Source organism: Lepidochelys kempii, chromosome 3 (genome assembly GCF_965140285.1).
Source record: "Lepidochelys kempii isolate rLepKem1 chromosome 3, rLepKem1.hap1, whole genome shotgun sequence".
Taxonomy (NCBI): Eukaryota; Metazoa; Chordata; order Testudines; family Cheloniidae; genus Lepidochelys; species Lepidochelys kempii.
Window position 1 is genome coordinate 124,638,579 of NC_136382.1, and position 21,399 is coordinate 124,659,977.

Consider the following 21,399-nt stretch of genomic DNA (forward strand, 5'->3'; position numbering starts at 1 on the left):
AGAATCTAATTTAAGAAACTAATTCATAATACTGCTACTCCCTCTTTGGGAACAAAACTAATACTGTATGTGTTTATTATTTTCCAAATATAGAGGAAGTAAAAATCCACAATTTGGACTTACCTGATCTCAGCTTTGCTCAAAGTACTGGTGTGCAAACCAAACCCTCATACAGAAATGAGATGAGGTACTCTCTAACTCCAAAATATATGTATTTACAATAGGAAGATATAGAAAACACTTAAAAATACAGTCATTTTAATTAGTTTTGCTAAACTGACAACTCTGCTTTTCCCTAAACATTCTGTCAATACTAAACAATAACCAATAAGTAATCAAGCACTAGTTAGCCCAAGAAGACTGACTCAAAATGTGATTTTGCTTAGTTTAGTTTTGGTTGCATTTTTTTTAGCATAACAAATTTAAAATATTTTATTTTCAAAAGAGCACTGATTTGTATATACAGAATTTGAACTACTATAATACTTGAAAAATCAACAGTAATACCTAGCTCTTTGTTCTTCACTTATAGATATCAAAACACTTTCCAACACAGGTCAGTCTTATCTGAGGCATGTGGCTGAAGATCAACTGACTTCAATCACATGAACTATAACATCACTTCTAAAGTGGCAAATGAACAAATTCCTTTACTTGGTTCATTTTATTAAAAAAAAAGCATCACGCAGACTATAAACTGTAATATGTTAAATATGTTAAAATTTCATTAAAAGTTTGATGACTAACAAAATCAAAGAAGAACCAGGAAAGTGAGTGAGGAAGTTTTGGGTATGTGATACTGTTGCTCATAGAGTAACAGGGGAAATACCCACAAATAATGCTCACCTATTTATTTGAAAACATAAACAATGTTTTCATTTACTCTGCCATGGAAAAAATTACTCTTGACACCTGATTTTAATTATTGCTATTTTCAACCATTTTTTTTGAGGCCTGGTCTACAGTACAGTTAGGTTGAGGGAAGGCCTAATAACTCCACCTCCATGAGAGGCACAGGGCTTACATCGGTGTAGTTAGGGCAACACAATGTCAGGGTTGAGACTGTGGGATATTTACATTGGCTGTTGACTGTCATTCTTGTCAATTTCACAGCTACATGCCCAGAACCATGAAACTGACAAGAAAGCCACCCAGCTTGGGCTGTCACCCTGCGGCTCCTGGGGGCTCTACCAAAAGCTTGGCTGTCCCACCTCCCTGGCAGGCTACTGCCTGCCCACCTGCACCAAGGCTCACCATTCCCTACAGGGACCCCAACAGCTGCCCAGGTGTTGGCCACAGAGCTCCCTGCTGGGTGCCCAGAGGGATTGGGGGCAGCCAAGTTCCTGGTAGGGAGTGGCACAGAGCTGAGAGAGCCTGGACTCTCAGTGCCCCACACTGGCCCTCTTAAGCCAGTGGAAGTGCTCCTGGTGAGGATGCGCACCATCAACAAAAGTTGAGCAGCGTGGGTATCAACTGCAGTAATTACTGCAATGGCTGTAAGTCAACTTAATATAGGGCTATTTAAGTTCGTAGTGCAGACATGCCCTAAGTCATTTTACTTCTGTTGAGCAAATCACAAAGGACGCCCTTTGTTTATTGATCTTTTCACTTAACGTTACCACCATCAAATGAAATACTGAGCGCCCTCAGCTTCTAGTGCTTGGTACTAGACCCTATGGCCCTTCAGGGTTGGGTATTGCTTTATAGCTGCCCCCTCCCGCCCCGCTCGTCCTCCGATTCACGGCTCTCGCTTCAATGAGAAACGCCCTGGTCGGGGCCTTTGGGGCGGCGGGCAGGACACTGCGATGCACCCAGCAGCCCTGCGCAGCCCAGAAACCACCAGGGCTGACACGCCCGAAGAGCCGCGTGGGCTGCGCCGCGGGGTGTGTGCGTGCCGAGCTGGGGCCCAGGCAGCCGGGCTGCGTGTCCAGGTCGGGGCAGTAAACGAGCCCCCCCGCCGGCCTGGCCCCGAGCCTGGCGCTCCCCTCAGCCGCTCTCACATAGCGCCCGTCACGCGGCTGAGCGCCAGGGGAAAACAAGGCCGCCGGCTCCGCGCCGCCCGGGGTCTGTGTGTGCAAGGGAGCGGGGTCGCCTGAAGGGCCGCTCCTGGGGGGGCGTTTCCCGCTTCCCGTCCGTAGCTGCCGGAGGCGGTGGAGCCTCCCATTGGCCCCGCACCGCCTCGGCTGGCGGCGTTTCCATCTCCCCCACTGCGGCCGTTTTAAACGTTGGCCGTTACTCCTCGCGCACTGAGTATCCCTCCCCCACCCCCATGACGCGCCACGCATCCCCTCCCCATTCCTCAGCAGGAGGCGGCGCCAAGGCGACAACACCCTTGGATCACGGTCGCGCCTGCGCATCGGCGGGGCTTTCCCCCCGCAGCACGTGACTCAGCCCCGCCTCCTCGCGGAATGAAGTAACAGGAGTTTGTTGTTTTGAAGAGTTTTTCATGCGTGCCTTTAAGAGGCGAGCCGGGGCCGCGCGCAGGGGGAACAGCGCGAGCCTCTCCGCGTGCGCCGCACGTAGCTCTTCGTGTGTGTGTGTGTGTGTGTGAGAGAGAGAGGGGGGAAGAGCCGCGGAGTGGCCGGCTGGCTCCGCCTCTCCTTATTCCCGTCAGAGCGCCCCTGGGGAGCTGCGCCCTCCGCCCCCCCAAGTCCCGAGAGTGCGAGTGAGGCGCGGGTTAGCTCCGCCAAGTGGCGCCGCCGCTGCTCCCTGCCTAACGGCCGCCCCGCCCCTGCTCCCTCCCCCCGGCGTGTCCCTTCCCCTCCCCCCGCGTGTCCTGCCCCCTCCGCTGCCGCCGCCACTGCTGCTAACAGCGCAGCCTGGACTAAGACGAACTCCGGAGCGAACTGAGGAGAAGTGAGGAGGAGGAGGCGGCGGCGGCGGGGCTGAGACTCACCAGCCACAGGCAGCGGGAGAGAGGCGGTGAGGACAGCGGGCGCAGCGCGGCGGCGGAGACACCAGCAGCGGCCGGGAGCAAACAAGCGGCGGCAGCGGCTCCTCGGGAAGAAGCAGCAGCAGCGCCTGCCCGCCCCCTCCCCCGCCGCGGAGAGCAGACGGGGGCAGTGCCGCGGAGAGGAGCTGGGCTCCGGGTGTGCGCGCGGGAGGAGGGGGAACCTGGAGGACTGCGCCGGCCGGCCGGGGGCGCACGGAGCCGGGGAACGGGGGGAGACCGAGTTTCCTCTTTTCTGCACCCGGGACCCGGCGGTGGCGACGGGTTGGTTTGTTGCTGATTGAATCTTCTTCCTCCTCGGGGAGCCCCCCCTCCCCGCCCGGATCCGGCCGGGCGCCCCGTGCCGTGGTTGGGCTGCGCGGCGGACGCTCGCGGGCTCTGCGCGATTGGAATATGGTTGGGGAAATGGAAGCCAAGGAGAAGCCGAAGCCGAGCCCCGATTACCTGATGCAGCTGATGAACGACAAGAAGCTGATGAGCAGCCTCCCCAACTTCTGCGGGATCTTCAACCACCTCGAGAGGCTGCTGGACGAAGGTAAAACACTCCCCCCTCCCCGGGCCTCCGCGCTGCTCCCTGGATCCGTCTCCGTCCTCCATTCCTGCCCCGAGAGCCGCGGGTGGGCTCTTCTCTGGCTCCTTCTCTTCACGGGTGTCTCTAGATTCGGTCTTAGCCTCCCATTTCAATCCATGAAACAAAGGGGCAGCCGGATACCCCCAGTTCCTGCCTGTAACAGCAGAGATTTGGTGTGCGGGGGGGTCCTCGCCTTGTGTGGTTCCCCCCCTCCCCCGATTCTCTGCACATCGTCTGTTAAACAGGGGGAAGGGGAACCACCACCTTATGGAGGAGAGGGAGCGAACAGGAAGGGGAACGGCGCTCAGGAATGTGGTTTAGGGGGCCGGGAGGGTCGTTTGCAAGCTGTGTGACTACTGGATCACGCTGGAAAGTATTGGAAGGAGAGAAGGGTCCTGTGTGGCGTGTTTTATGGGAGAGTTAATGGATTCATTTTGTGGGCCTGGAGCAAGGGAAGGGTGTTTGGTGTCGGGATTTGGCTGTTCTGGAAACTGTTTGAACTTGAACGACTAACACCGGAATGGCTGAGCTCCCTTCCCTGCTCTGGCATGGGCCCCCGCATTACCCCACCCCAAACTGGTCACAAAGTAATCATTTAAAAATTTCCCAGCGTGTGCGAAGGGAGCAAATGCTTATTCCGGTTGTCCTTATATTTTAAGGAAACTAACGTAAAGATTCCTACGTGTGACTATAGTTACTGAAAAGAATTACGAAATAAATTCTCTTCTGCTGCCAAATGTCCGCTGCTGCCTCCAGCCAGGGCGCCGTCTTCTCTGATCCCCGCACCCAACTCCTGCTTGCAAAGGGTGCAGAGAGGCCGCTTATTCAGGGCCACATTCGTTCTCAGTTAATTAATTTTCACGGAAAGTGTTTACAAATCAGTGATGTCATTTTAAAATAATGTCAAATGTTTGAAACATCACACGTTCTCTGCCTCTCCCCTTTTTGTATCTGCTTTATTGTAGTCTCCTTGTATTTAGAGCTTTTTTAGGTTCTTTGTATGAGTGGGGTGCCCGTTTTTTTTTCATTGTGAGTGCACAAACAGTAGTACTCAACTGAATATACAGCCATTCAGCTTGGTGGGGAAATATGGAAATCTGTTTAATATAATTACAATAGTTAGTTTTTAATCTGTAGAAATGAAAGCCATTGAAAGAGTTTCAACTTTGATTCTGGGGAGTTTTAACATAAACTACGGGATTTTGAGATTTTATTGGGAAGGATTTCTGCCTGTAGTCAAATCCTTATTTGAAAGAAAACTTTTATCAAGCGATTGACCCCAAAGGAGAAAACTGTTTGTATATTTGATATGACAAAACATTCAAAGACGATACCTAAAAATGAGACTGACCATATTGCAACAGAAAATAACATACTTTGAAAAATATTACCTTTTTGAAGGAAATGACTGAGCTGAAAAACAAGAATTGGTACAACTGGACTCTAGTAAACAGTATTTACTTGAAGTTTTTATTCATGTGTTTTGGAGGATTGCTTTTATAAACCTTGAGTGGATAAAGGTGGTCTTCAGAAGGAAAACCACTTAAAATATATAGTTATGGTCACTGTGAAATATTCTTCAGAAAGATTTAAAAGCAAGGGATGTAAAATCAAGAAGAAACTGGATGAAGAAGACACATTTAAACATAAATGAACTTCACAGAGGCCTGGTGATGGATTTTAAATTCCTGAAGTCTTTCAGGGTTATATGATCTGCGTGGGGGGAGCCCTACTAAGTTCGTTGGTCAGGAGAACAAAAGAGAGAAACATCGCTGTTGTCAAAAGGATATTGAAACAGAGGAATACATGAGGTCACTGCATCTTTTGAAGGTGGTTGAATCCTGGAAGCTCTGGAAATCGTGTTTTTACTAAAGTTTCCTAAATCCAAAATAATGGAGGACTGTGGTGGAAGTTTAGAAATGTTACTGAACATTCAGACTGTTTTCCACCTTCTTTTTTTCCAAACAGTTCATTTTTTGTTTCTGAATTGCTCAGGAAGCATTCTGCTCCTTCTTTAAGGCTTCCTGCTTTTTCCTGATTGTGTTGGTGTTTGGATGGAAGAATTGTGGAGGCAGAAAACTTTCTGGAATGTCCCAAAAAAAAAAAAAGTTGCTTGTAAAACTTGTGAATTATCTGAAGGTTTCAAAATGTGAACACTAAGGGGCGCCATTTATTTCTTTTTGTGAGAAAGATGAGGACAGATTTGTAAGATCTTTACTAACCTTAATACTAAAATTAGCGACTTTACTAGAAGACAGTCAAGAATTACATTTGAGGAGATGTGCTTAAATATCGTAGATCTCTGTATTTAAATAATTATGAGCTTATATGCAGTGTTAATGTGACATGTTTCATAAAAAAGCATGTATCGTAGGAAAGTTTACCCAACTCTTTACATACAAGTCACGGTGGGCTACGAAAAAATTGTGCAAAACTGTGTGCTGTGGCAACAAAAAAAGCAAGTTAAATATTTTGAACCAGACACAATATTAGATTTACCTTAATTTGATTAGCTTTTTAGGGCACCCAAGATTTTATTTAGAGCACTTAAAGGTTTTTTTTATATAATTACAATATTTTAAGGTTCCTTAAAAGTAGCTCTCAAAAGAATACCAAATATTAATTAGCTTTTAGGAAGGCAGGCATAGAAAAGTGAAGAAAAAAGTTAGTTTATTTTTCATCAGCAGAAATATATTTGATTTACTTTTCAATAGATCACATTTCTATTTTAATAGTAGTAGTTTCTGTTCTAGGTGCTTTTATGTGTGTAGCTTTTTTAAATAAAGGTACCACAAAACATGTTACCTTTTGTAAAGATTCTGTTATCCATGCTTTTGGAGGCATAACATTTCTGAAGGATTAGCAACTGAGTCTTTTATTTATTCTGTACCATCCTAATTAAAGTAGTGTAACAAGCACTTTAAAATAACCTTGATTTTAAAAAAATACTTTCTAAGTAAAATTCATTTTCTCTACTGATACTGGATTATAGAAGTTTTCTTATGAACATTTTTTACACATGGCCTTATCTAAAGACAACAAATGGAGTGCATGTGATCTTGTAGTTCCTGTGTTAAATCAGAAGCAGAAATTGAACCAGCTGTTCTGCTATGATTGTCTGGGCTTTTGTTACTCTTTTTACTCTCCTTCGTTGTTAGAACGCTTAACAGTTAAGTGACTTGTAAAACAGCCCATTCTACTCTGCACTGTGTTATCCAAGACATTTTCATTTTCTGTACATTTCGCTAAAGGTTGGTCTTTGAAGAAAGATATTGATACCTTGTGCTGAATCTTGATTGAAGACCACTGGCGTAGCTTTTTTGCAATTTATCGTCGGCTTAAAGGTTATAGTGGCTGGTATGAATGTGGCCTTTTAAAAAAAATCAACGTCACTGTAAAACTCGTAAGCTAAGCAGAAAGCCAATCTTCAAATATTTTTCAAGTTGTAGCCTTTTTAACTCATGTAAAATTCTTTGGTAGATTAACAAGGATGTTTAAAATGAACATCATAAGTAGGAAGTTGGATTGTTTTTATCAGACTAGTGCAAACCTGTTGGAAGAGGGTTTTTTTTTCCCCTGAATGTCAGATGGGCTGTATTTCCTGTAATTGTTTGCACCATCAAATGGGACTTTAAGTATTTTAGGAACTAAAATCAAATGCAAAAAATTCAATATGTTTAACCTATATTATGATTTTTGGTAACTTAATTTTTTGCTTTCCCCTTTATAAGATGACCTCTTTTACACAATGAATCAGTTATCTCATTTCTTGGACTCTGTTATCTAGCAATGAAAGTTTCAGAACTCTAACTGTAGACTGAGATTTTAAAATAAATGGAAGTTATTTAGTTCAGATATTTTCTGAAAACTAAAAAAACATTAGGTTTATTAAACTAGTTGTTTTTAACTAACATTTTTTACTATTTTACAAAAAGTATATGCTGATCTTAACTGACAGTAGTTCTAAAATACAGAAATTCCATCAATGAGTATAATAACATGAACATTAAAATGTTTTTATATGTGGCAGTAATCCTGACTTTTAGAGGAATTTAGCTTACTGTTTAAGAATATTTTTGAACTCCTGAAGCTACAGATGGCAAGATTCTGATACTTTTTGGTAGCATGTATCACTAAGAGTAACCGGTCTTTGACTTTCCAAGGATATTCATATCCTATGAAGAATTACAGCTCTTTACTTGTTGTTCTTTCCTCTGAAAGCCCTACCCTAAAGTGTTTCACTTCACAGTTGCATCCGATGAAGTGAGCTGTAGCTAACGAAAGCTTATGCTCAAATAAATTGGTTAGTCTCTAAGGTGCCACTAGTACTCCTTTTTTTTTTTTTTTACACTTCCAAAAGGAAATGATGAATTGGGCGACAGTTTTTTGCCTACTTTTGGAAATGAATAGGATTAGTTGCAGCATGTTTTAAATTTGTCTGAATCAATCTGAGTAACAGTAGTTACAACAAATTAAACTATAAATGCATGCAGACTTAAGGAGACTTACATTACTTATATGTTGCTGTCAATTAGCCAGTACACTGGCTCTAAAAAAGTGCATATGAAAGTTGTGGAACTATGAAGGGCCAAATCATACAGTTTTTATGCGTAATCCAGTTGGTTTCAGCTAGGCTGCTTGCATGGCTAAGGTTTGCAGGATTGGGTACCAAGTCTGTAGATATTTTTCTTTGAGATAATTCAGTTAACTTCGTACATGAAAAAAGAAAAGGAGTACTTGTGGCTCACTTGACTTCAATGAGAATACTTGCATAGGCCAAGTTAAGCACAGGTCTTTGGAGGATCAAGGCCTTAAATATTACACGTCTTGTCAGAATTTACTTTTAACTAACTTTAAAATATAATTAAGAGGGTACATGTCCATTAAGAGTGTACACAATAAAAGACTAATGTTTTCTGTGTAGATATCAATAGTACCCACTTTACTGTTGAGCCTTTTCACTTTGCATTGCGACTATATGTAAAAGCATGGGGCAAACCCAAACATTCTCTTTATAGGAAATTTCCACCTCATAAAATGGCATATAGTGGGAGTCTCCAAACTTTGAGACGAGGGCCATATTAGATTTTTGAAGGGGCTTCGCAGGCTGAAGCGACTGTGAAAGAAATTAAATATATGCAAAATTGTTAAAAAAACCAGCACTACTCTACTCTGTCAGTATTGCATTAAATTCTAAATCAGGTGTAAGTTAATCGATGCAGGTACTGTGAAATCGCACTATTTGTCAATACGTTAAAATCATTTCACATTTTTAAATTTTATTTCTAAAAACTTATTTGTATCATACAAATACACATTCAAAAATAAAGAAATATTTTAGAATTAGTGAGAAGTATAGTACTGATGTTTTTCTGACAAAATTGCATTTAGCTGTGGTTCAAAGTTAGTGTTGCCTGTCATCAAAATTGATTGTAAATGTTCATCAGACAAGGAGATGTAATTAAGCAGGGGTCCGTGCCTGCTCGGCTGCAGCAGCAACACTCCTTTATGTTGGCTCCCCTTTTGTGGGGACACTGCCTACTGGGGGTACTCATCCCTCCGCTCAGCTGAGCTACCTCTCCACTCCTGTGAGCTGCTGCCGGCAGCCCCTCCCCCTGCCTGCTCTGCATGCCTACTTAGCTGCAGCCTGCTCGCTTTGTGCTGATGGGTATCTGTGCCTGCCTGTTTGCTTCTCCTGCTTGGCTGCAGCAACGACTGTCCCCTAGTTGGCTCCCCTTTTGGGGGGACACTGGCTCCCAGAGGCACTCACCCCTCCGCACAGCTTAGCTGTGCTGACGCCCCGCGTGAGCTGCTGCTTGTGGCCCTTCCCCCTGCCTGCTCCGTGTGCCTACTCACCTGTTCACTTCTCACTTGTTGGTGGAGGGCTGGACAAATGGAAGCCCCGGGCCAGATAGGGCCCGCGGGCCGTAGTTTGGAGACCCCTGGCATATAGTAACAGACAAGATTGTAGGGCTCCAGAATCTTTTTCAAAAGTCTGTAGTTGTAATGTGGGGTGGTTTGTTCCCTTTCAAAATCTGTTAGAATACTTTTCAAAACAAAAGTCACATTAGACTTTGTAATAAGAAAGCTTATTCATGCACAGTCTCCTGAATTATTTGTGGACTACAAGTTTAAAATATTACTTGTTTCTCGAAGCATAAAGAGTTTAAAACTGCCTCACAAACATGATATTTTTTTCCCCATTTTTTTGACAAACTCTTTTTACCAGTGATTGCATATTTTTTGCATTGTTGGAAGGAATGTAGTCAACTAGACAATCACTTTCTGAAAATTTTGTATGTAAGATTATGCAGAAGATTAAAACAGTTAGTGGAACAGTTTTTTCTGACTTTAAGCGTTTGACAGCAAATTGTGTGTGTTCCATTATCAGCGGAAAAATTGACTATCCCTTATAAACATAAGCTGAACAGAAAACCCCTTTTTTCAAATAAAAGGTATTTTAGAACATATTCATGATATACCATTTAAAGGGTACACTAACAGAAAATTATTTTAAGTAATCAAAAAATGGTTTAGCCTTTATTCGACCAGGATAGAAAGCACACTTGATTTAGAGATCTGCATTTTCCATACTTAACATTTTCTGCTTACTAGAATTATTTTCTGTAATAGGGTCATTTTCGCTTTGAAAACTTGACCTTTCCATTTTCCACTGATCAGTGTCAGTACATCACTTTTCATAATTTTTGTATTTTTAAAGAGCTGTCAACACCTAGGTAGTTTGGGGGGAAAAAAATCAGAAACACTTCTGTTGACTAATCCATTTTCCCCTTCCTTTTTCCGTTAATACCTGGGTAAGGCCATTATTCTGCTAAATGGTTTTTACTTTCCTTTATCATTGTGTTTATACAAGGGACTTATTACTTTAGAGTTAGTATTCTCCTGGCTGCATATTCCTTATCTGAAGTCATGCACAATAACTAGTTGTGATATAAATAGCTATCACTTCAAGTAAGGAGTGATTGGCCAAGAGCATATCAGATTAGTTGTACAAACAGTAAGTACATTGCTTAATGAACAGAAAATACTATAAAATATTAATCAACAGAAGTGTTTCTAAATAGTTCCCCCCCAATTACTTGGGTGTTGGCAGCTCTTAAGAATACAATAACTACAAAAAGTGATAAGAAAAGGAGTACTTGTGGCACCTTAAAGACTAACCAATTTATTTGAGCATGAGCTTTCGTGAGCTACAGCTCACTGACATAAAAGGGTAGAAAATCCAAAAGTCGGGTTTCCAAAGCTAAGGATTAAAAAATCTGGGACTGTCCCCTAGATAGTATGTGTATTAGAAAGGGAAGGTGGGATGTGAAATAATTCAGTTCTATTTCACTAACCATTTTTTTGACTAATACACTTTTCCTGTTACCGATATTTGTTAAAGAAAAGCTTCATCTCTGGAAGAGAACACACTTTGAAATGAAAACCATAAAACAGGAATCAGATCTATTTAAAATAGCATTTTAATTATGTAGACCTCTAGAAAACCAACACTTTGAGTTTTGTCTTTTAATTAGTCTTCCTAATCTTAAAGTACTCTGTTTATTTGACAGTCTGTTTATATAAAAATTGTTGTTAATGAGATGTATAGTTAATTGCTGATCTCATGTATGGGTGACAGGGGAGATGACCTGTGTTAAGCTAACTGACTACTGGGCCATCCTGACAGCTCAAGCTGATTGATATATGGCCGTAGAAACTGATGGGTTATACTCTGCTGCTCTGATGAAGGTGGGGGAAAAACTCTTTACCAAGAGGAGTGTAGAATAAATGAAATGCCTCCACTCACTGACCTTTGTCTTTATTGAAACATAATTCAGAAGCTTCTGATTGAGGCTTGTGCATTTTGCCATACGGGTTTTGTTCAGAACCGCATATACCAAAACATTCCTTGCATTCTGAAATTTGTTACAGTTTAAAAAGAAACAATATTCTAATACTAAGAGAACTAGTTGAAGCAGTAAAATAGGCTTCATGAAATCAAATTCAGGTTAACTCAATTGTCCATTGGATATACTGAATTTCTCTGTAATAGGAGGGCCTTTTATTGATAAGCAGATTGGAGCTATGATTAATCTTCAGAATGGAATCTTGTTTGCTGGCAGTCAACAGATTTTGTTTCTATTTTGTTGTGAATGGCTTGAGTTAAACCACCATTATTTCTAAAACCAGTGACTGACATCTTTGCTGCTTGTCTTGGGTTGTTTTAAGTATTCTAAACTTCTTTATGGATGGTCTTTGATCGAAATGAACAGTTAATTTTTAATAGTGAAGTTTTTCTAATATAATTATAATTAAACAAGCAAAGTGATGCTCTACCTTAAACAGAAAGTGATGCTCAACCTTAACTATGGCAAAGCTAGTCTTCTGCTATGTTATCAATGGTTTAAGTATGCTATATTTTTTTACGTGTATCTATACTGTCAAATTACTGTAGATAACATTTGTCACGTGGCTTTAGAACTTGAAGTTCCAGTTTTCGATAGTCCATAATTCCTTAACACCTGGTAGTGTCTACATTTGAAGGAGGTAACAAAATGCCAATTTTAAGTCTACTGAGAGTGTAAAAGTACTGATAGTAAATATTTTCTAGTACTTATTTGTTTTTGGCATACGTTTTTATCCTTGTCTTGACTTTTTTATTTTTTCAGACTCCTAATGATAAATGTGATTCATTTTTACTACAGTTACTGGGAAAAATTTATGTAGACAAGGGGAGATGGAATAGGTGCTTTTTATAACTTAGTGCAAGACGTTTGCAGTAAGCACTAAACCACTTCTTTGTGTAAGTAAACCTCTCCATTAAGTCTTGTAGGGTGGGGTTTTCGAGTGCATAGTAGTTGGTTATAGGAGCACAAATGCTATTGAAAGCCAATGAGATTTATGGTCTCAACTTAAGTCCTTTTGAAAATCTCATCACTTGTGTGGAAATAGAAACAGTGATTGAATGCTGAGGATATTTTATTCCATTCTAATGAATTAGGGTAGGTTTCTGTACTTTAAGATGGCATGTCCTAGGAACTATGACACCTTGTGATCTTCTTATTCCATTCTAGGAAGTGCAATCCTTTATTTTTAATTTTAAAAACACAAATATATTCAGGAAACTTCTGAGGAAAATCAATTAAGAAAACTTTACTGCACAGTTGACATTCAGTATGTCATTCAGCAGTATGAGAACTTGTAGTAATACTTTTAAAGAAAAGTTCAAGTAGTTATTTCTGCATAGATAGTACACGGAGCGCTCCAGGGACTTAGGTTTCTCATTTATGAACAGAACAGGTAATATGTGAGCAGAGGTAGTGGAAGATTCGCACCTATTTCATCCCTGTTCTGGGTGGATCTTCTCTGGGGTAAAGGGTTCATCACAAGTCCTCATGTGTTCGGCTCTTCGCATCTGAGACTGCCAACCGGTGTCAAATAGTGCTAATAGTGGGTTGTTTTTTTTGGTCTGTCATTTTCAAATGGACAGTTCCATCTCATAGGCCTGCTAGCATCCAGTGTTAAACGTTGCTGGAAACTTCATTGTTTAAACCAGGGGTTCTCAAACTGGGGGTTGTGACCCCTCAAGGGGTTGCAAGCTGTCAGCTTCCACTCCCGAACTCCACTTTGCCTCCAGCATTTATAATGGTGGTAAATAAAAAAACAGGTTTTTATATATTTATAAACGGGGGGGGGGGGGGGGCTCGCACTCACAGGCTTGCTATATGAAAAGAGTCACCAGTACAAGAGTTTGAGAACCCCTGGTTTAAACCTCTCCCCTTCTGAAACAGTCTCTCTTTTTATTAGTTATTCAGTCTGTATTAAACACGGTATCTTGGAGAGCCACCTACCTTTTGCTTTCTGGAAATTTTATTCCCCTCTTCCCCCAGCCAGGTGTTCTCTTATTAAAGTACAGCAATCAAAGTATGCCTAGTATCTGAGAAAGGGAGTGAGGAGTTTCTCCAAAGCAGATGCCAGTGGCACATTACATTTTGTTTAATATCAATTTTCTGGTTGGCAGATAAGGATAAAATCAATACCAAAAAAAAGCCTTTAGCTTCGTTATGTAGTGCTTGTATTTGTGATGGTGGTCACCTCTTTAAGTGGTGGCAGCTTGTTTAGTACATGTGTAAATTATGGGTTAATTAATTTAGTCTTAATCTAATTGCCTTTACATCTTCACATGAAAAGTCACTGCATGATTGTGGAATACAGGTATGGAGGAAGTCTAAACTTATAGTAATTGAGGTGCTGTGCTTCAGGTTCATCTGGTTTAGATGCATGGAAAAAACTTGTTCAAGGTTCCCTCTGTCCTTACGTTGTCCAGTGCTAGTTTCTCACTTAAGTGCCCCAAATTCAGTCTACTTCAGTTTATTTTTAAGTGTTAGTGCGGACAAGCATGAGTTGCTTCATAGAACTTAAGTTTACATATGCCCTGTGAAGCATCTACAAAACAACTAAAACAAAATTTCTAAATACTGTACTTAGAGAATTCTCTTGTCAATAGTTTATAATAATTTTGAGTTAATCTGAATCTGGTCCGAACAAACAGGTGTTTAGGAAGGGAGTTGCAGAAGATCAGTGGGATTTGTGTTCCTAAGGTTATGTCTTTGATATAAAAAAGGTGTTCTTACAGCAAGGTAATGTGTATTAGCTATCTCACTGTAAAATCATAGTGGAGAGAAGGGATAGACAGTTTTCACCATGATGTAACTAGGTGAGCGTGTGCCTGGAAGAGGGATATAGTATTGGCTTTGTCTCACTTTCTTGCAGTGAAGACATAGCCACAGTCAGTGAAACATGTTCTCCTAAGTCACTTGTGGTTTTTTGGAAATCCTACTCTAGCTGTGAATATACCTATTTGCATGACTTTTAGTAAGGATTCTATTACTAATCTGTTCATCTGACTGCTGATGTTAACAGACTTGATTATCAAAGTGGCATTTGAAGAACTATATAACAGACGCTATGTAAATTAAGTAAAACAAGCACATTCATAGTCATAAATTTTAAGGCCAAAAGGGACCACTAATTTGATCTTCTGTATATCACAGGTCACCTGCACCTGTGCCTTAAACCCAACAACCAAAATGAGACCACAGGTATTACAACCCTTGGGAGGCTAGACTGTTATGTGCCACTGGCACAGAATAGGAGGGATCGACATGCACCAGTGCTTGAAGCCCCTGCAATCTGCGGGAAATAATTAAGTGAGAGAGACCCAGATAATCTTGGCAAGTGACCCCACCTGCACACTGCCAGTCTGACGTGCGGGGGGAAAAGTCCTTCTTGACCCCACATATGGCAATCAGTTAGACCTTGGGCATGTGAGCAAGAGCCTGCCAGACAAGCACCTGAGAGGGAGAGAGAATGCTCAGTGCCACCTCAGAGCCCTGACCACCTTGCCTCATGTCCTGTCTCCAGCTGTGGCCATCCCTGATGCTTCAGAGGAAGGAGATGATTCTAAAATCCTCCCAGAATACATTAAGGGAGAAATCTCTTCCTGAACCCTGCTGGTGGCTGGCTGAAACCCTGAAGCATGAACTTTAGGAATGTAAGACATAAACAGTAAGTGAGCCCCAAGGCGGCTGAGTCCTGTGTCCAACCATCATAATAAGCAGTCCGGTCATACAATTGCACTCATGAATTTATCCAGCACTCTGTCAAATCCAATTAAGTTGTTTTGGCCCCATTATGAAGGTTAGTAAAATGAATTATTTAATTTAAGGGTATAGTCTGATTTGGAAGACAGTTGAATTTGCAAATAAATATCTCAAGCCAGTTTTGGTCCAGAGAGAAGGCTAGAATACTTGTGAGCGTTTTTCTTTCACACATGCAATTGTTACTAAGCTCAGTTATCACGTGGTGGTGTTTTTGAGAAATACCATATATAAGTGACAGTAGTAATACTGCTATTTTTTTTTTTAAAAAAGGGGGAGATTGTTGCTCTTAAGCAAATAAGTCTTCATGAAGATTATTACAATATTTTGCTCTTTCCCCACTTCATGGAAAGGCTTGTTTTTATGGCAGCCACTGAGGCATAAATCATTTTTTGGAGAGAGAATTGAAAAAGAATGTTTGTTGAAATATTTACATTTGTTTAATCAAAATCATCTTGGTAGAAATATAAAAACGTGACACTGGCTTGTTTCGGGTAGGGCTGTTCATTTAAAAAAAATTACAGAATTTATCAAGTAAAACATCTGACAGGCTCTATGCAGAAGCTGTTACGTGTGTTTTCTAACTAATCAAGCCTTAAGTGAAACAATTTGCAGATAGAAAAGGAGTACTTGTGGCACCTTTTCTTTTTGAAATACAGACTAACACGGCTGTTCCTCTGAAACCTGTCAATTTGCAGATAGGTGTCCCACGGTGACAAAGGGTTAATTTAGATTAAATTCTATAGGTATTGCAGTGTTTCCAGTTGCTCATAATCCAAGTGTAGCTCCTAGGGAACCAAAGAACAGTGCATCAGCTATATAGATAATGGGGTACATAAAGCTAGTGTCTATTGATTTACTAACTGAGTTTTTTTCATAACTATTCATGAGGAAACTTGTTGGTTCCAAATGGGAGGTTTAACGCACATTGAGGCTACTTGGTAGTTCAGAGTTTTAATATTGCTAAGTGTCTTCAGTCAGAAAGGTACACTTGCGTCAGCCTCAGATTAACATAGGGTGAATAACAGAGCAATTTGTCAACCAGGCAGCCCTGAAGAGTGTCAGCAAGAAGGCTGATGATGATGAATTGGATGAAAGTGGGTGCTGCAGTAGATAGCCACTACAGCCACTGTTAAGGCTACAGTCTTGAAGGATGGTAGCTGATATTTAGCTATATGCAGGGTAATTGAGGAGGAGCTGCAATCCTGTGCTTGGCTGAATAGAAAACATATCCCTTTATGCTTAAAGAATTTTAGCAACTTCTGTAGCTTAGACTGGCAAATAGATAACAGAATCAGACAATACGGAAAATGAATTTTGAACACCAGATGTATTTAGGACTGATAGTTGCTATATTTCTGAGGCAGATACCTGAAGTTCAGTTAAATGTCATGATTATTCTCAGAAATGTTACAGGTCAATGGGTTTCTTGTGCAGATATTGATTTGGAAGCAAGATTATTTTAGTTTATGCTTCAAAGTTAATTTTCTCACGTTTAACTTTTTTATATATTTGAGTTCCAGTTATTTGGTATTTCTGCAAGTGCACAGAAAATACATAGTTACGAACAAAAGGAGATTTTTTTTCTCTGTTCTGCAGAAAAGGACCTAGGGGTTACAGTGGACGAGAAGCTGGATATGAGTCAACAGTGTGCCCTTGTTGCTAAGAAGACCAATGGCATTTTGGGATGTATAAGTAGGGGCATTGCCAGCAGATCGAGGGATGTGATCGTTCCCCTCTATTCGACACTGGTGAGGCCTCATCTGGAGTACTGTGTCCAGTTTTGGGCCCCACACTACAAGAAGGATGTGGAAAAATTGGAAAGAGTCCAGCGGAGGGCAACAAAAATGATTAAGGGACTGGAACACATGAGTTATGAGGAGAGGCTGAGGGAACTGGGGATGTTTAGTCTACAGAAGAGAAGAATGAGGGGGGATTTGATAGCTGCTTTCAACTACCTGAAAGGGGGTTCCGAAGAGGATGGATCTAGACTGTTCTCAGTGGTAGAAGATGGCAGAACAAGGAATAATGGTCTCAAGTTGCAGTGGGGGAGGTTTAGGTTGGATATTAGGAAAAACTTTTTCCCTAGGAGGGTGGTGAAACACTGGAATCCATTACCTAGGGAGGTGGTGGAATCTCCTTCCTTAGAAGTTTTTAAGGTCAGGCTTGACAAAACCCTGGCTGGGATGATTTAATTGGGGATGGGTGCTGCTTTGAGCAGGGGTTTGGACTAGATGACCTCCTGAGGTCCCTTCCAACCCTGATATTCTGTGATTAATTTAGAGATAAAATTGCCTGTTGCGTCTCCCAGCATTGCATAAGAAGATATGGAGAAGGAAGCTTTAACAAAAGTAGGTTATAAGGTTCCTCGTTTTTGCCATGTGCAGATGTTTATCCATTTTATTCAGTGAATATTAAAGATTTTTTTTTTGCTGTTGATGTTTAATTTACTTTGTACAGGAAACTTGAGTATATTTTTCACACAAATTTCAAACGTCTACATTTTAAGGCTGCTAGCCACCTGTATCCCCAACTCAGTGTCTTAGATCATTATAAGGTTAAATTTATAAAGTGAGTGTGCAATCGGTTCTGTACACTTTGGCTTCCCTAGGGCTTGTCTACCCTTAAAATGCTGCAGTGGCACAGTGGAACTGTAGTAACTGCACTGCTGTAGTGCTGCAGGTCAAGTCTACGCTACAGTGCTACGTTGGTGCAGCTGCACAGCTGTAGCATGTCTGGTGAAGATGGGAGAGCACTCTCTTGTTGGCATAATTACTCCACCTCCGCAAGAAGTGGAAGCTATGTCAACAGGAGAGTGTCTCATGCCGACATAGCAGCAGTGTGGACAAGGCAAAACTTGCTTTGGGGGTGGAGGGAGGCTTTGTCACGCCCCTGAGTGATGTAAATTATATTGACTTATGTGATCGTGTAGACCTCCCTTCTGAAGGTGCTATCTATGCTATGGAGAGGTGGATTACCTACACCTCCCAAGTGGTGGTAGCTAGGTCCAAGGGAGAATTCTCCCATTGACCTAGAGCTATCTATGCTGGGGGTTAGATTTGTTTAATTGAGTCATTCGGGGGGTGGATTTTTAACACCCCTAAGCGACATAGTTAAACAGACATAATTTCCTAGTGTAGATCCAGGTCAGTCTTTAGCTGAACTTCTGATTTGCAGTTCAAGAGTCCCTAACAGAGGCAAGCATTTATTAGTACAAAAACATTGAGCAATCCTAATTAGTATTATAATTGGAGGGTGCAGATTCACCTACTTGTGTAGTCATGAATTAATATGAATTCTGTTAACTCTTAGGTCTGAAGCATCAGTTGCATTCTCACTTCAGATATTTATTAAATACAAATTCTGTTTGACTCCTCTGAACTTTACTAGATTGAGTGCTGAACAGAGTATTTTGGCTGCTGCAATATCTGATCAGCTGTTCTGTGCCTAAAATATATTCTAAAGTAATCAGAATGACAGGTCTATGGAGAACAATTTTTCTTTTTTCTAAATTTTTGCCATGTGACCTTGATATTTGGTAGATATAGAAATGTGATTATCTTTAATATGATATTCATTTACTGACACATCTTACAGAGGATCTCTTGTTTCTATTGGTAAAGCTTAGACACTTTAGCTTCTGATTAATAGTATAACTACTAACCAGTAGCTTATATGTTATCTCATGGAGATACTGTAGATGGAGGACAGTTTAATGTCATCGTAAAAAGCTTGGGATTTTTAAAAAGGAATGAATGACTACTAATGAAACTTGGATAATTTCCAAGCCCTGAAGCTAATTGGCTTCTTAATACTGCAAATATGAAGGCAAATATTGTGCACTTTTTAATATGAGTGGGATTGTACCATAAATGTGATAGACTAAACAAAATGTATTTACTTTCAAAAGAAATTTATTATGTGGTATGTAAATTACTGCAGAAAACACGCACTGATTTTGAAATAGAAAGTGTTATGGATTTCTTACAAATAGTTAATGATCTTCATAGCAAAGCCAGTAAATTTAGATTTGAATAAGTAAAACAGTCCAGTTTTTGGATAAAAGACATGAGTGTAAAGTTAAAAAACTGCCCTCCTAAAATTAAGTGTTCAGCATTTTACACTGGAATATATTCCTTTAAGGAAATGATATCCGTCTTTCAGAAACTGTTTTCTTAAAATAGCAAACTAGCTTTTAAACTTAATAATTGGAATTTAATAAATCAGATTATACTTCCACCTTCCTAAAAAGCTTTCAAACAAGCCATGAAGTAGCATTAAGAGAAGTCTAAAGGTGGCAATAAAATTACAGCAGTGTGAGCACCAGAGCTGCTTTTCTCCAGGTGTCTTAATCTGAAAATAACTTGAAGAAAGTATAGAAGTTTACCTTTTAAAGGTTTACTGTCAAATATCATGTTTATAGTATATAGCTTATCTTTTTAGATTAAAGGAATGCATTTGGGTTAAAATGCGTATTTTTTTTAAAATTGCTGTTACCTGCATTGTATAAACTCTTGATTATTAAAGCAATTTTATAAAGCTATTTCCCTATTCACCATTTATGCTGTTTATTTCACAAAGGTTTTCTTCAGACTACAGAAATCATAAAAATATTTCTATTGACCTTAAGCTTAGTACAGTCTAACTTCACAAAATACACTTGTTTGTGTTAGCTTAAATTTAACAGTCCTTTTAAATGTATTGACTTAATGTGTTGGTGAGCAATTTCATCTATAGTTTTGTTCTTCCATTTTATCTCACTGGCTACTTTTGCCTTTTCTCTCATTTGCCCATTTTTATTGAGGCTAAAAGTAACACCTGTTTGATTTCCATTTTTTGTGTGATCTGGTATCATCAGTGATTGTCAGTCAGGCTCTGTAAGTATGCTTGCACAAAATGTAGCATAAAGAATGTTTGTGGCAAAGGTTCTTTACTCAGTTTTGTGATTAGCCTTCCACACTATCACATGAAACCATGATCTCAGAAGTGAAACAAATCTCTTCAGACAGTATTCTCTGCACCTGGAGGAGGCATCATTAGAAGTCTGGCAAGGTTGCCTCTCTGAGATAATCTACAGGGTGGGATAATGCACTCTACGGGGGTGTAATTTCTGAAGCACACTAATGTGTTGTGCATTAATTGTTCCATGTAGACCCTGTTGATGCACTTTTTACTGTAGTGCTGCTTGAATCAGTTCAGTGTTAAAGCTCCTCTTTTGGCCTTTTTTTTTAATGCTTTAAAGACACCCTCAAGATAAACATCAAAAGATGTGGCCTTGACACCACATGCTGTGGGACGGACAGCATCCCAGGATAGGGATAACTGGTGAAGAATTGTCAGAGGGAATGTCCACTTTTGAGGAAAATCACCTTGCTGTGATTGCAGAAAAAACGCTTGAAAAGAAAGGAAAGACAACTGTCATGCAGCAATTGTGGCCCAACCCTGTGTTTCAACACCACCTGCAGTGTTGCCAATGAGCCTGTGTGGCTCAAGGATCGGACTCCTCAGTCACCAAAGGAGCCATGAAAGAGATCATCCTCGACCTTGAGGGATCACTGAAGATGATGATAAAGCTCAATAAGGAAATTTTAGTACATATCAGCAGGGTCTACAGACCACATGATAATGCAGTTAAATCACACCCGTGTGGTGTGCATTGCCTCACTGTTCATATCAAAACTTTAAAACCCTTTTCTGTTTTGTTAGTGAAAATGACTGAGGATAGATGTGTAAATGTACCCTACTAAATTGTGTGATTTGTTAGTATTACAGTTGCAGTATTAGAATGTGCCCAAGAACATCATGGCAATACTGTTTCAATTCTGTGGGAACACTCCCATAGATATCATCAGTAAGGATTGTGGGATCAGGCTGCAGATGTTAAAGTAAGTGGGGCTTAAATATCTCCATTTAGATTGAAGAATTTTTCTCAAACTTCACTTGACTGTCAGAAAAAGCAGTTGTGTTGGGTGAAAAGACCTGCCAAATCAGTTAGTGTTAGTGACGGGTTTAATTTTCTTTTAATTTGTCGCTTAAGTTAGGAAAGCAATTACATTTACTAGGCTGAACACTGGTTACTGATCCCTCTTTCCAATATGTATACGCAAATTATCCATTGTTTTAAGATATAAACATCCTTTAATTTCGGTAACATTGAAAGGAGACTTCTAAAACTACTGTATTCAATCATGTTAAACTTTTTAACTTATTTATTA

General features: G+C 40.6%; 1 protein-coding gene and 1 long non-coding RNA gene across 15 annotated transcripts in view; both read left to right on the top strand.

Moving 5' to 3' along the window:
- Positions 1-2,936: 2,936 nt before the first annotated feature.
- The window catches only part of QKI (QKI, KH domain containing RNA binding), a 331,324-nt gene continuing 312,861 nt past the window's right edge, over positions 2,937-21,399 (top strand). For 11 of the 14 annotated variants that reach the window (XM_073337865.2, XM_073337864.2, XM_073337866.2 and 8 more), the window contains exon 1: positions 3,260-3,485. In XM_073337865.2, coding sequence (XP_073193966.1) covers positions 3,344-3,485 — 142 coding nt within the window. In that variant the 5' untranslated portion in view covers positions 3,260-3,343. Of the gene's footprint in view, positions 3,486-21,399 lie in introns of all 14 variants that reach the window. The other 3 variants (XM_073337872.2, XM_073337874.2, XM_073337875.2) reach the window with 1 other exon arrangement.
- The window catches only part of LOC140909181 (uncharacterized), a 34,590-nt gene continuing 16,682 nt past the window's right edge, over positions 3,492-21,399 (top strand). Inside the window, exon 1 of the long non-coding RNA XR_012158124.2 lies at positions 3,492-21,069. This is a non-coding gene — a long non-coding RNA (uncharacterized LOC140909181). The remainder of the gene's footprint in view (positions 21,070-21,399) is intronic.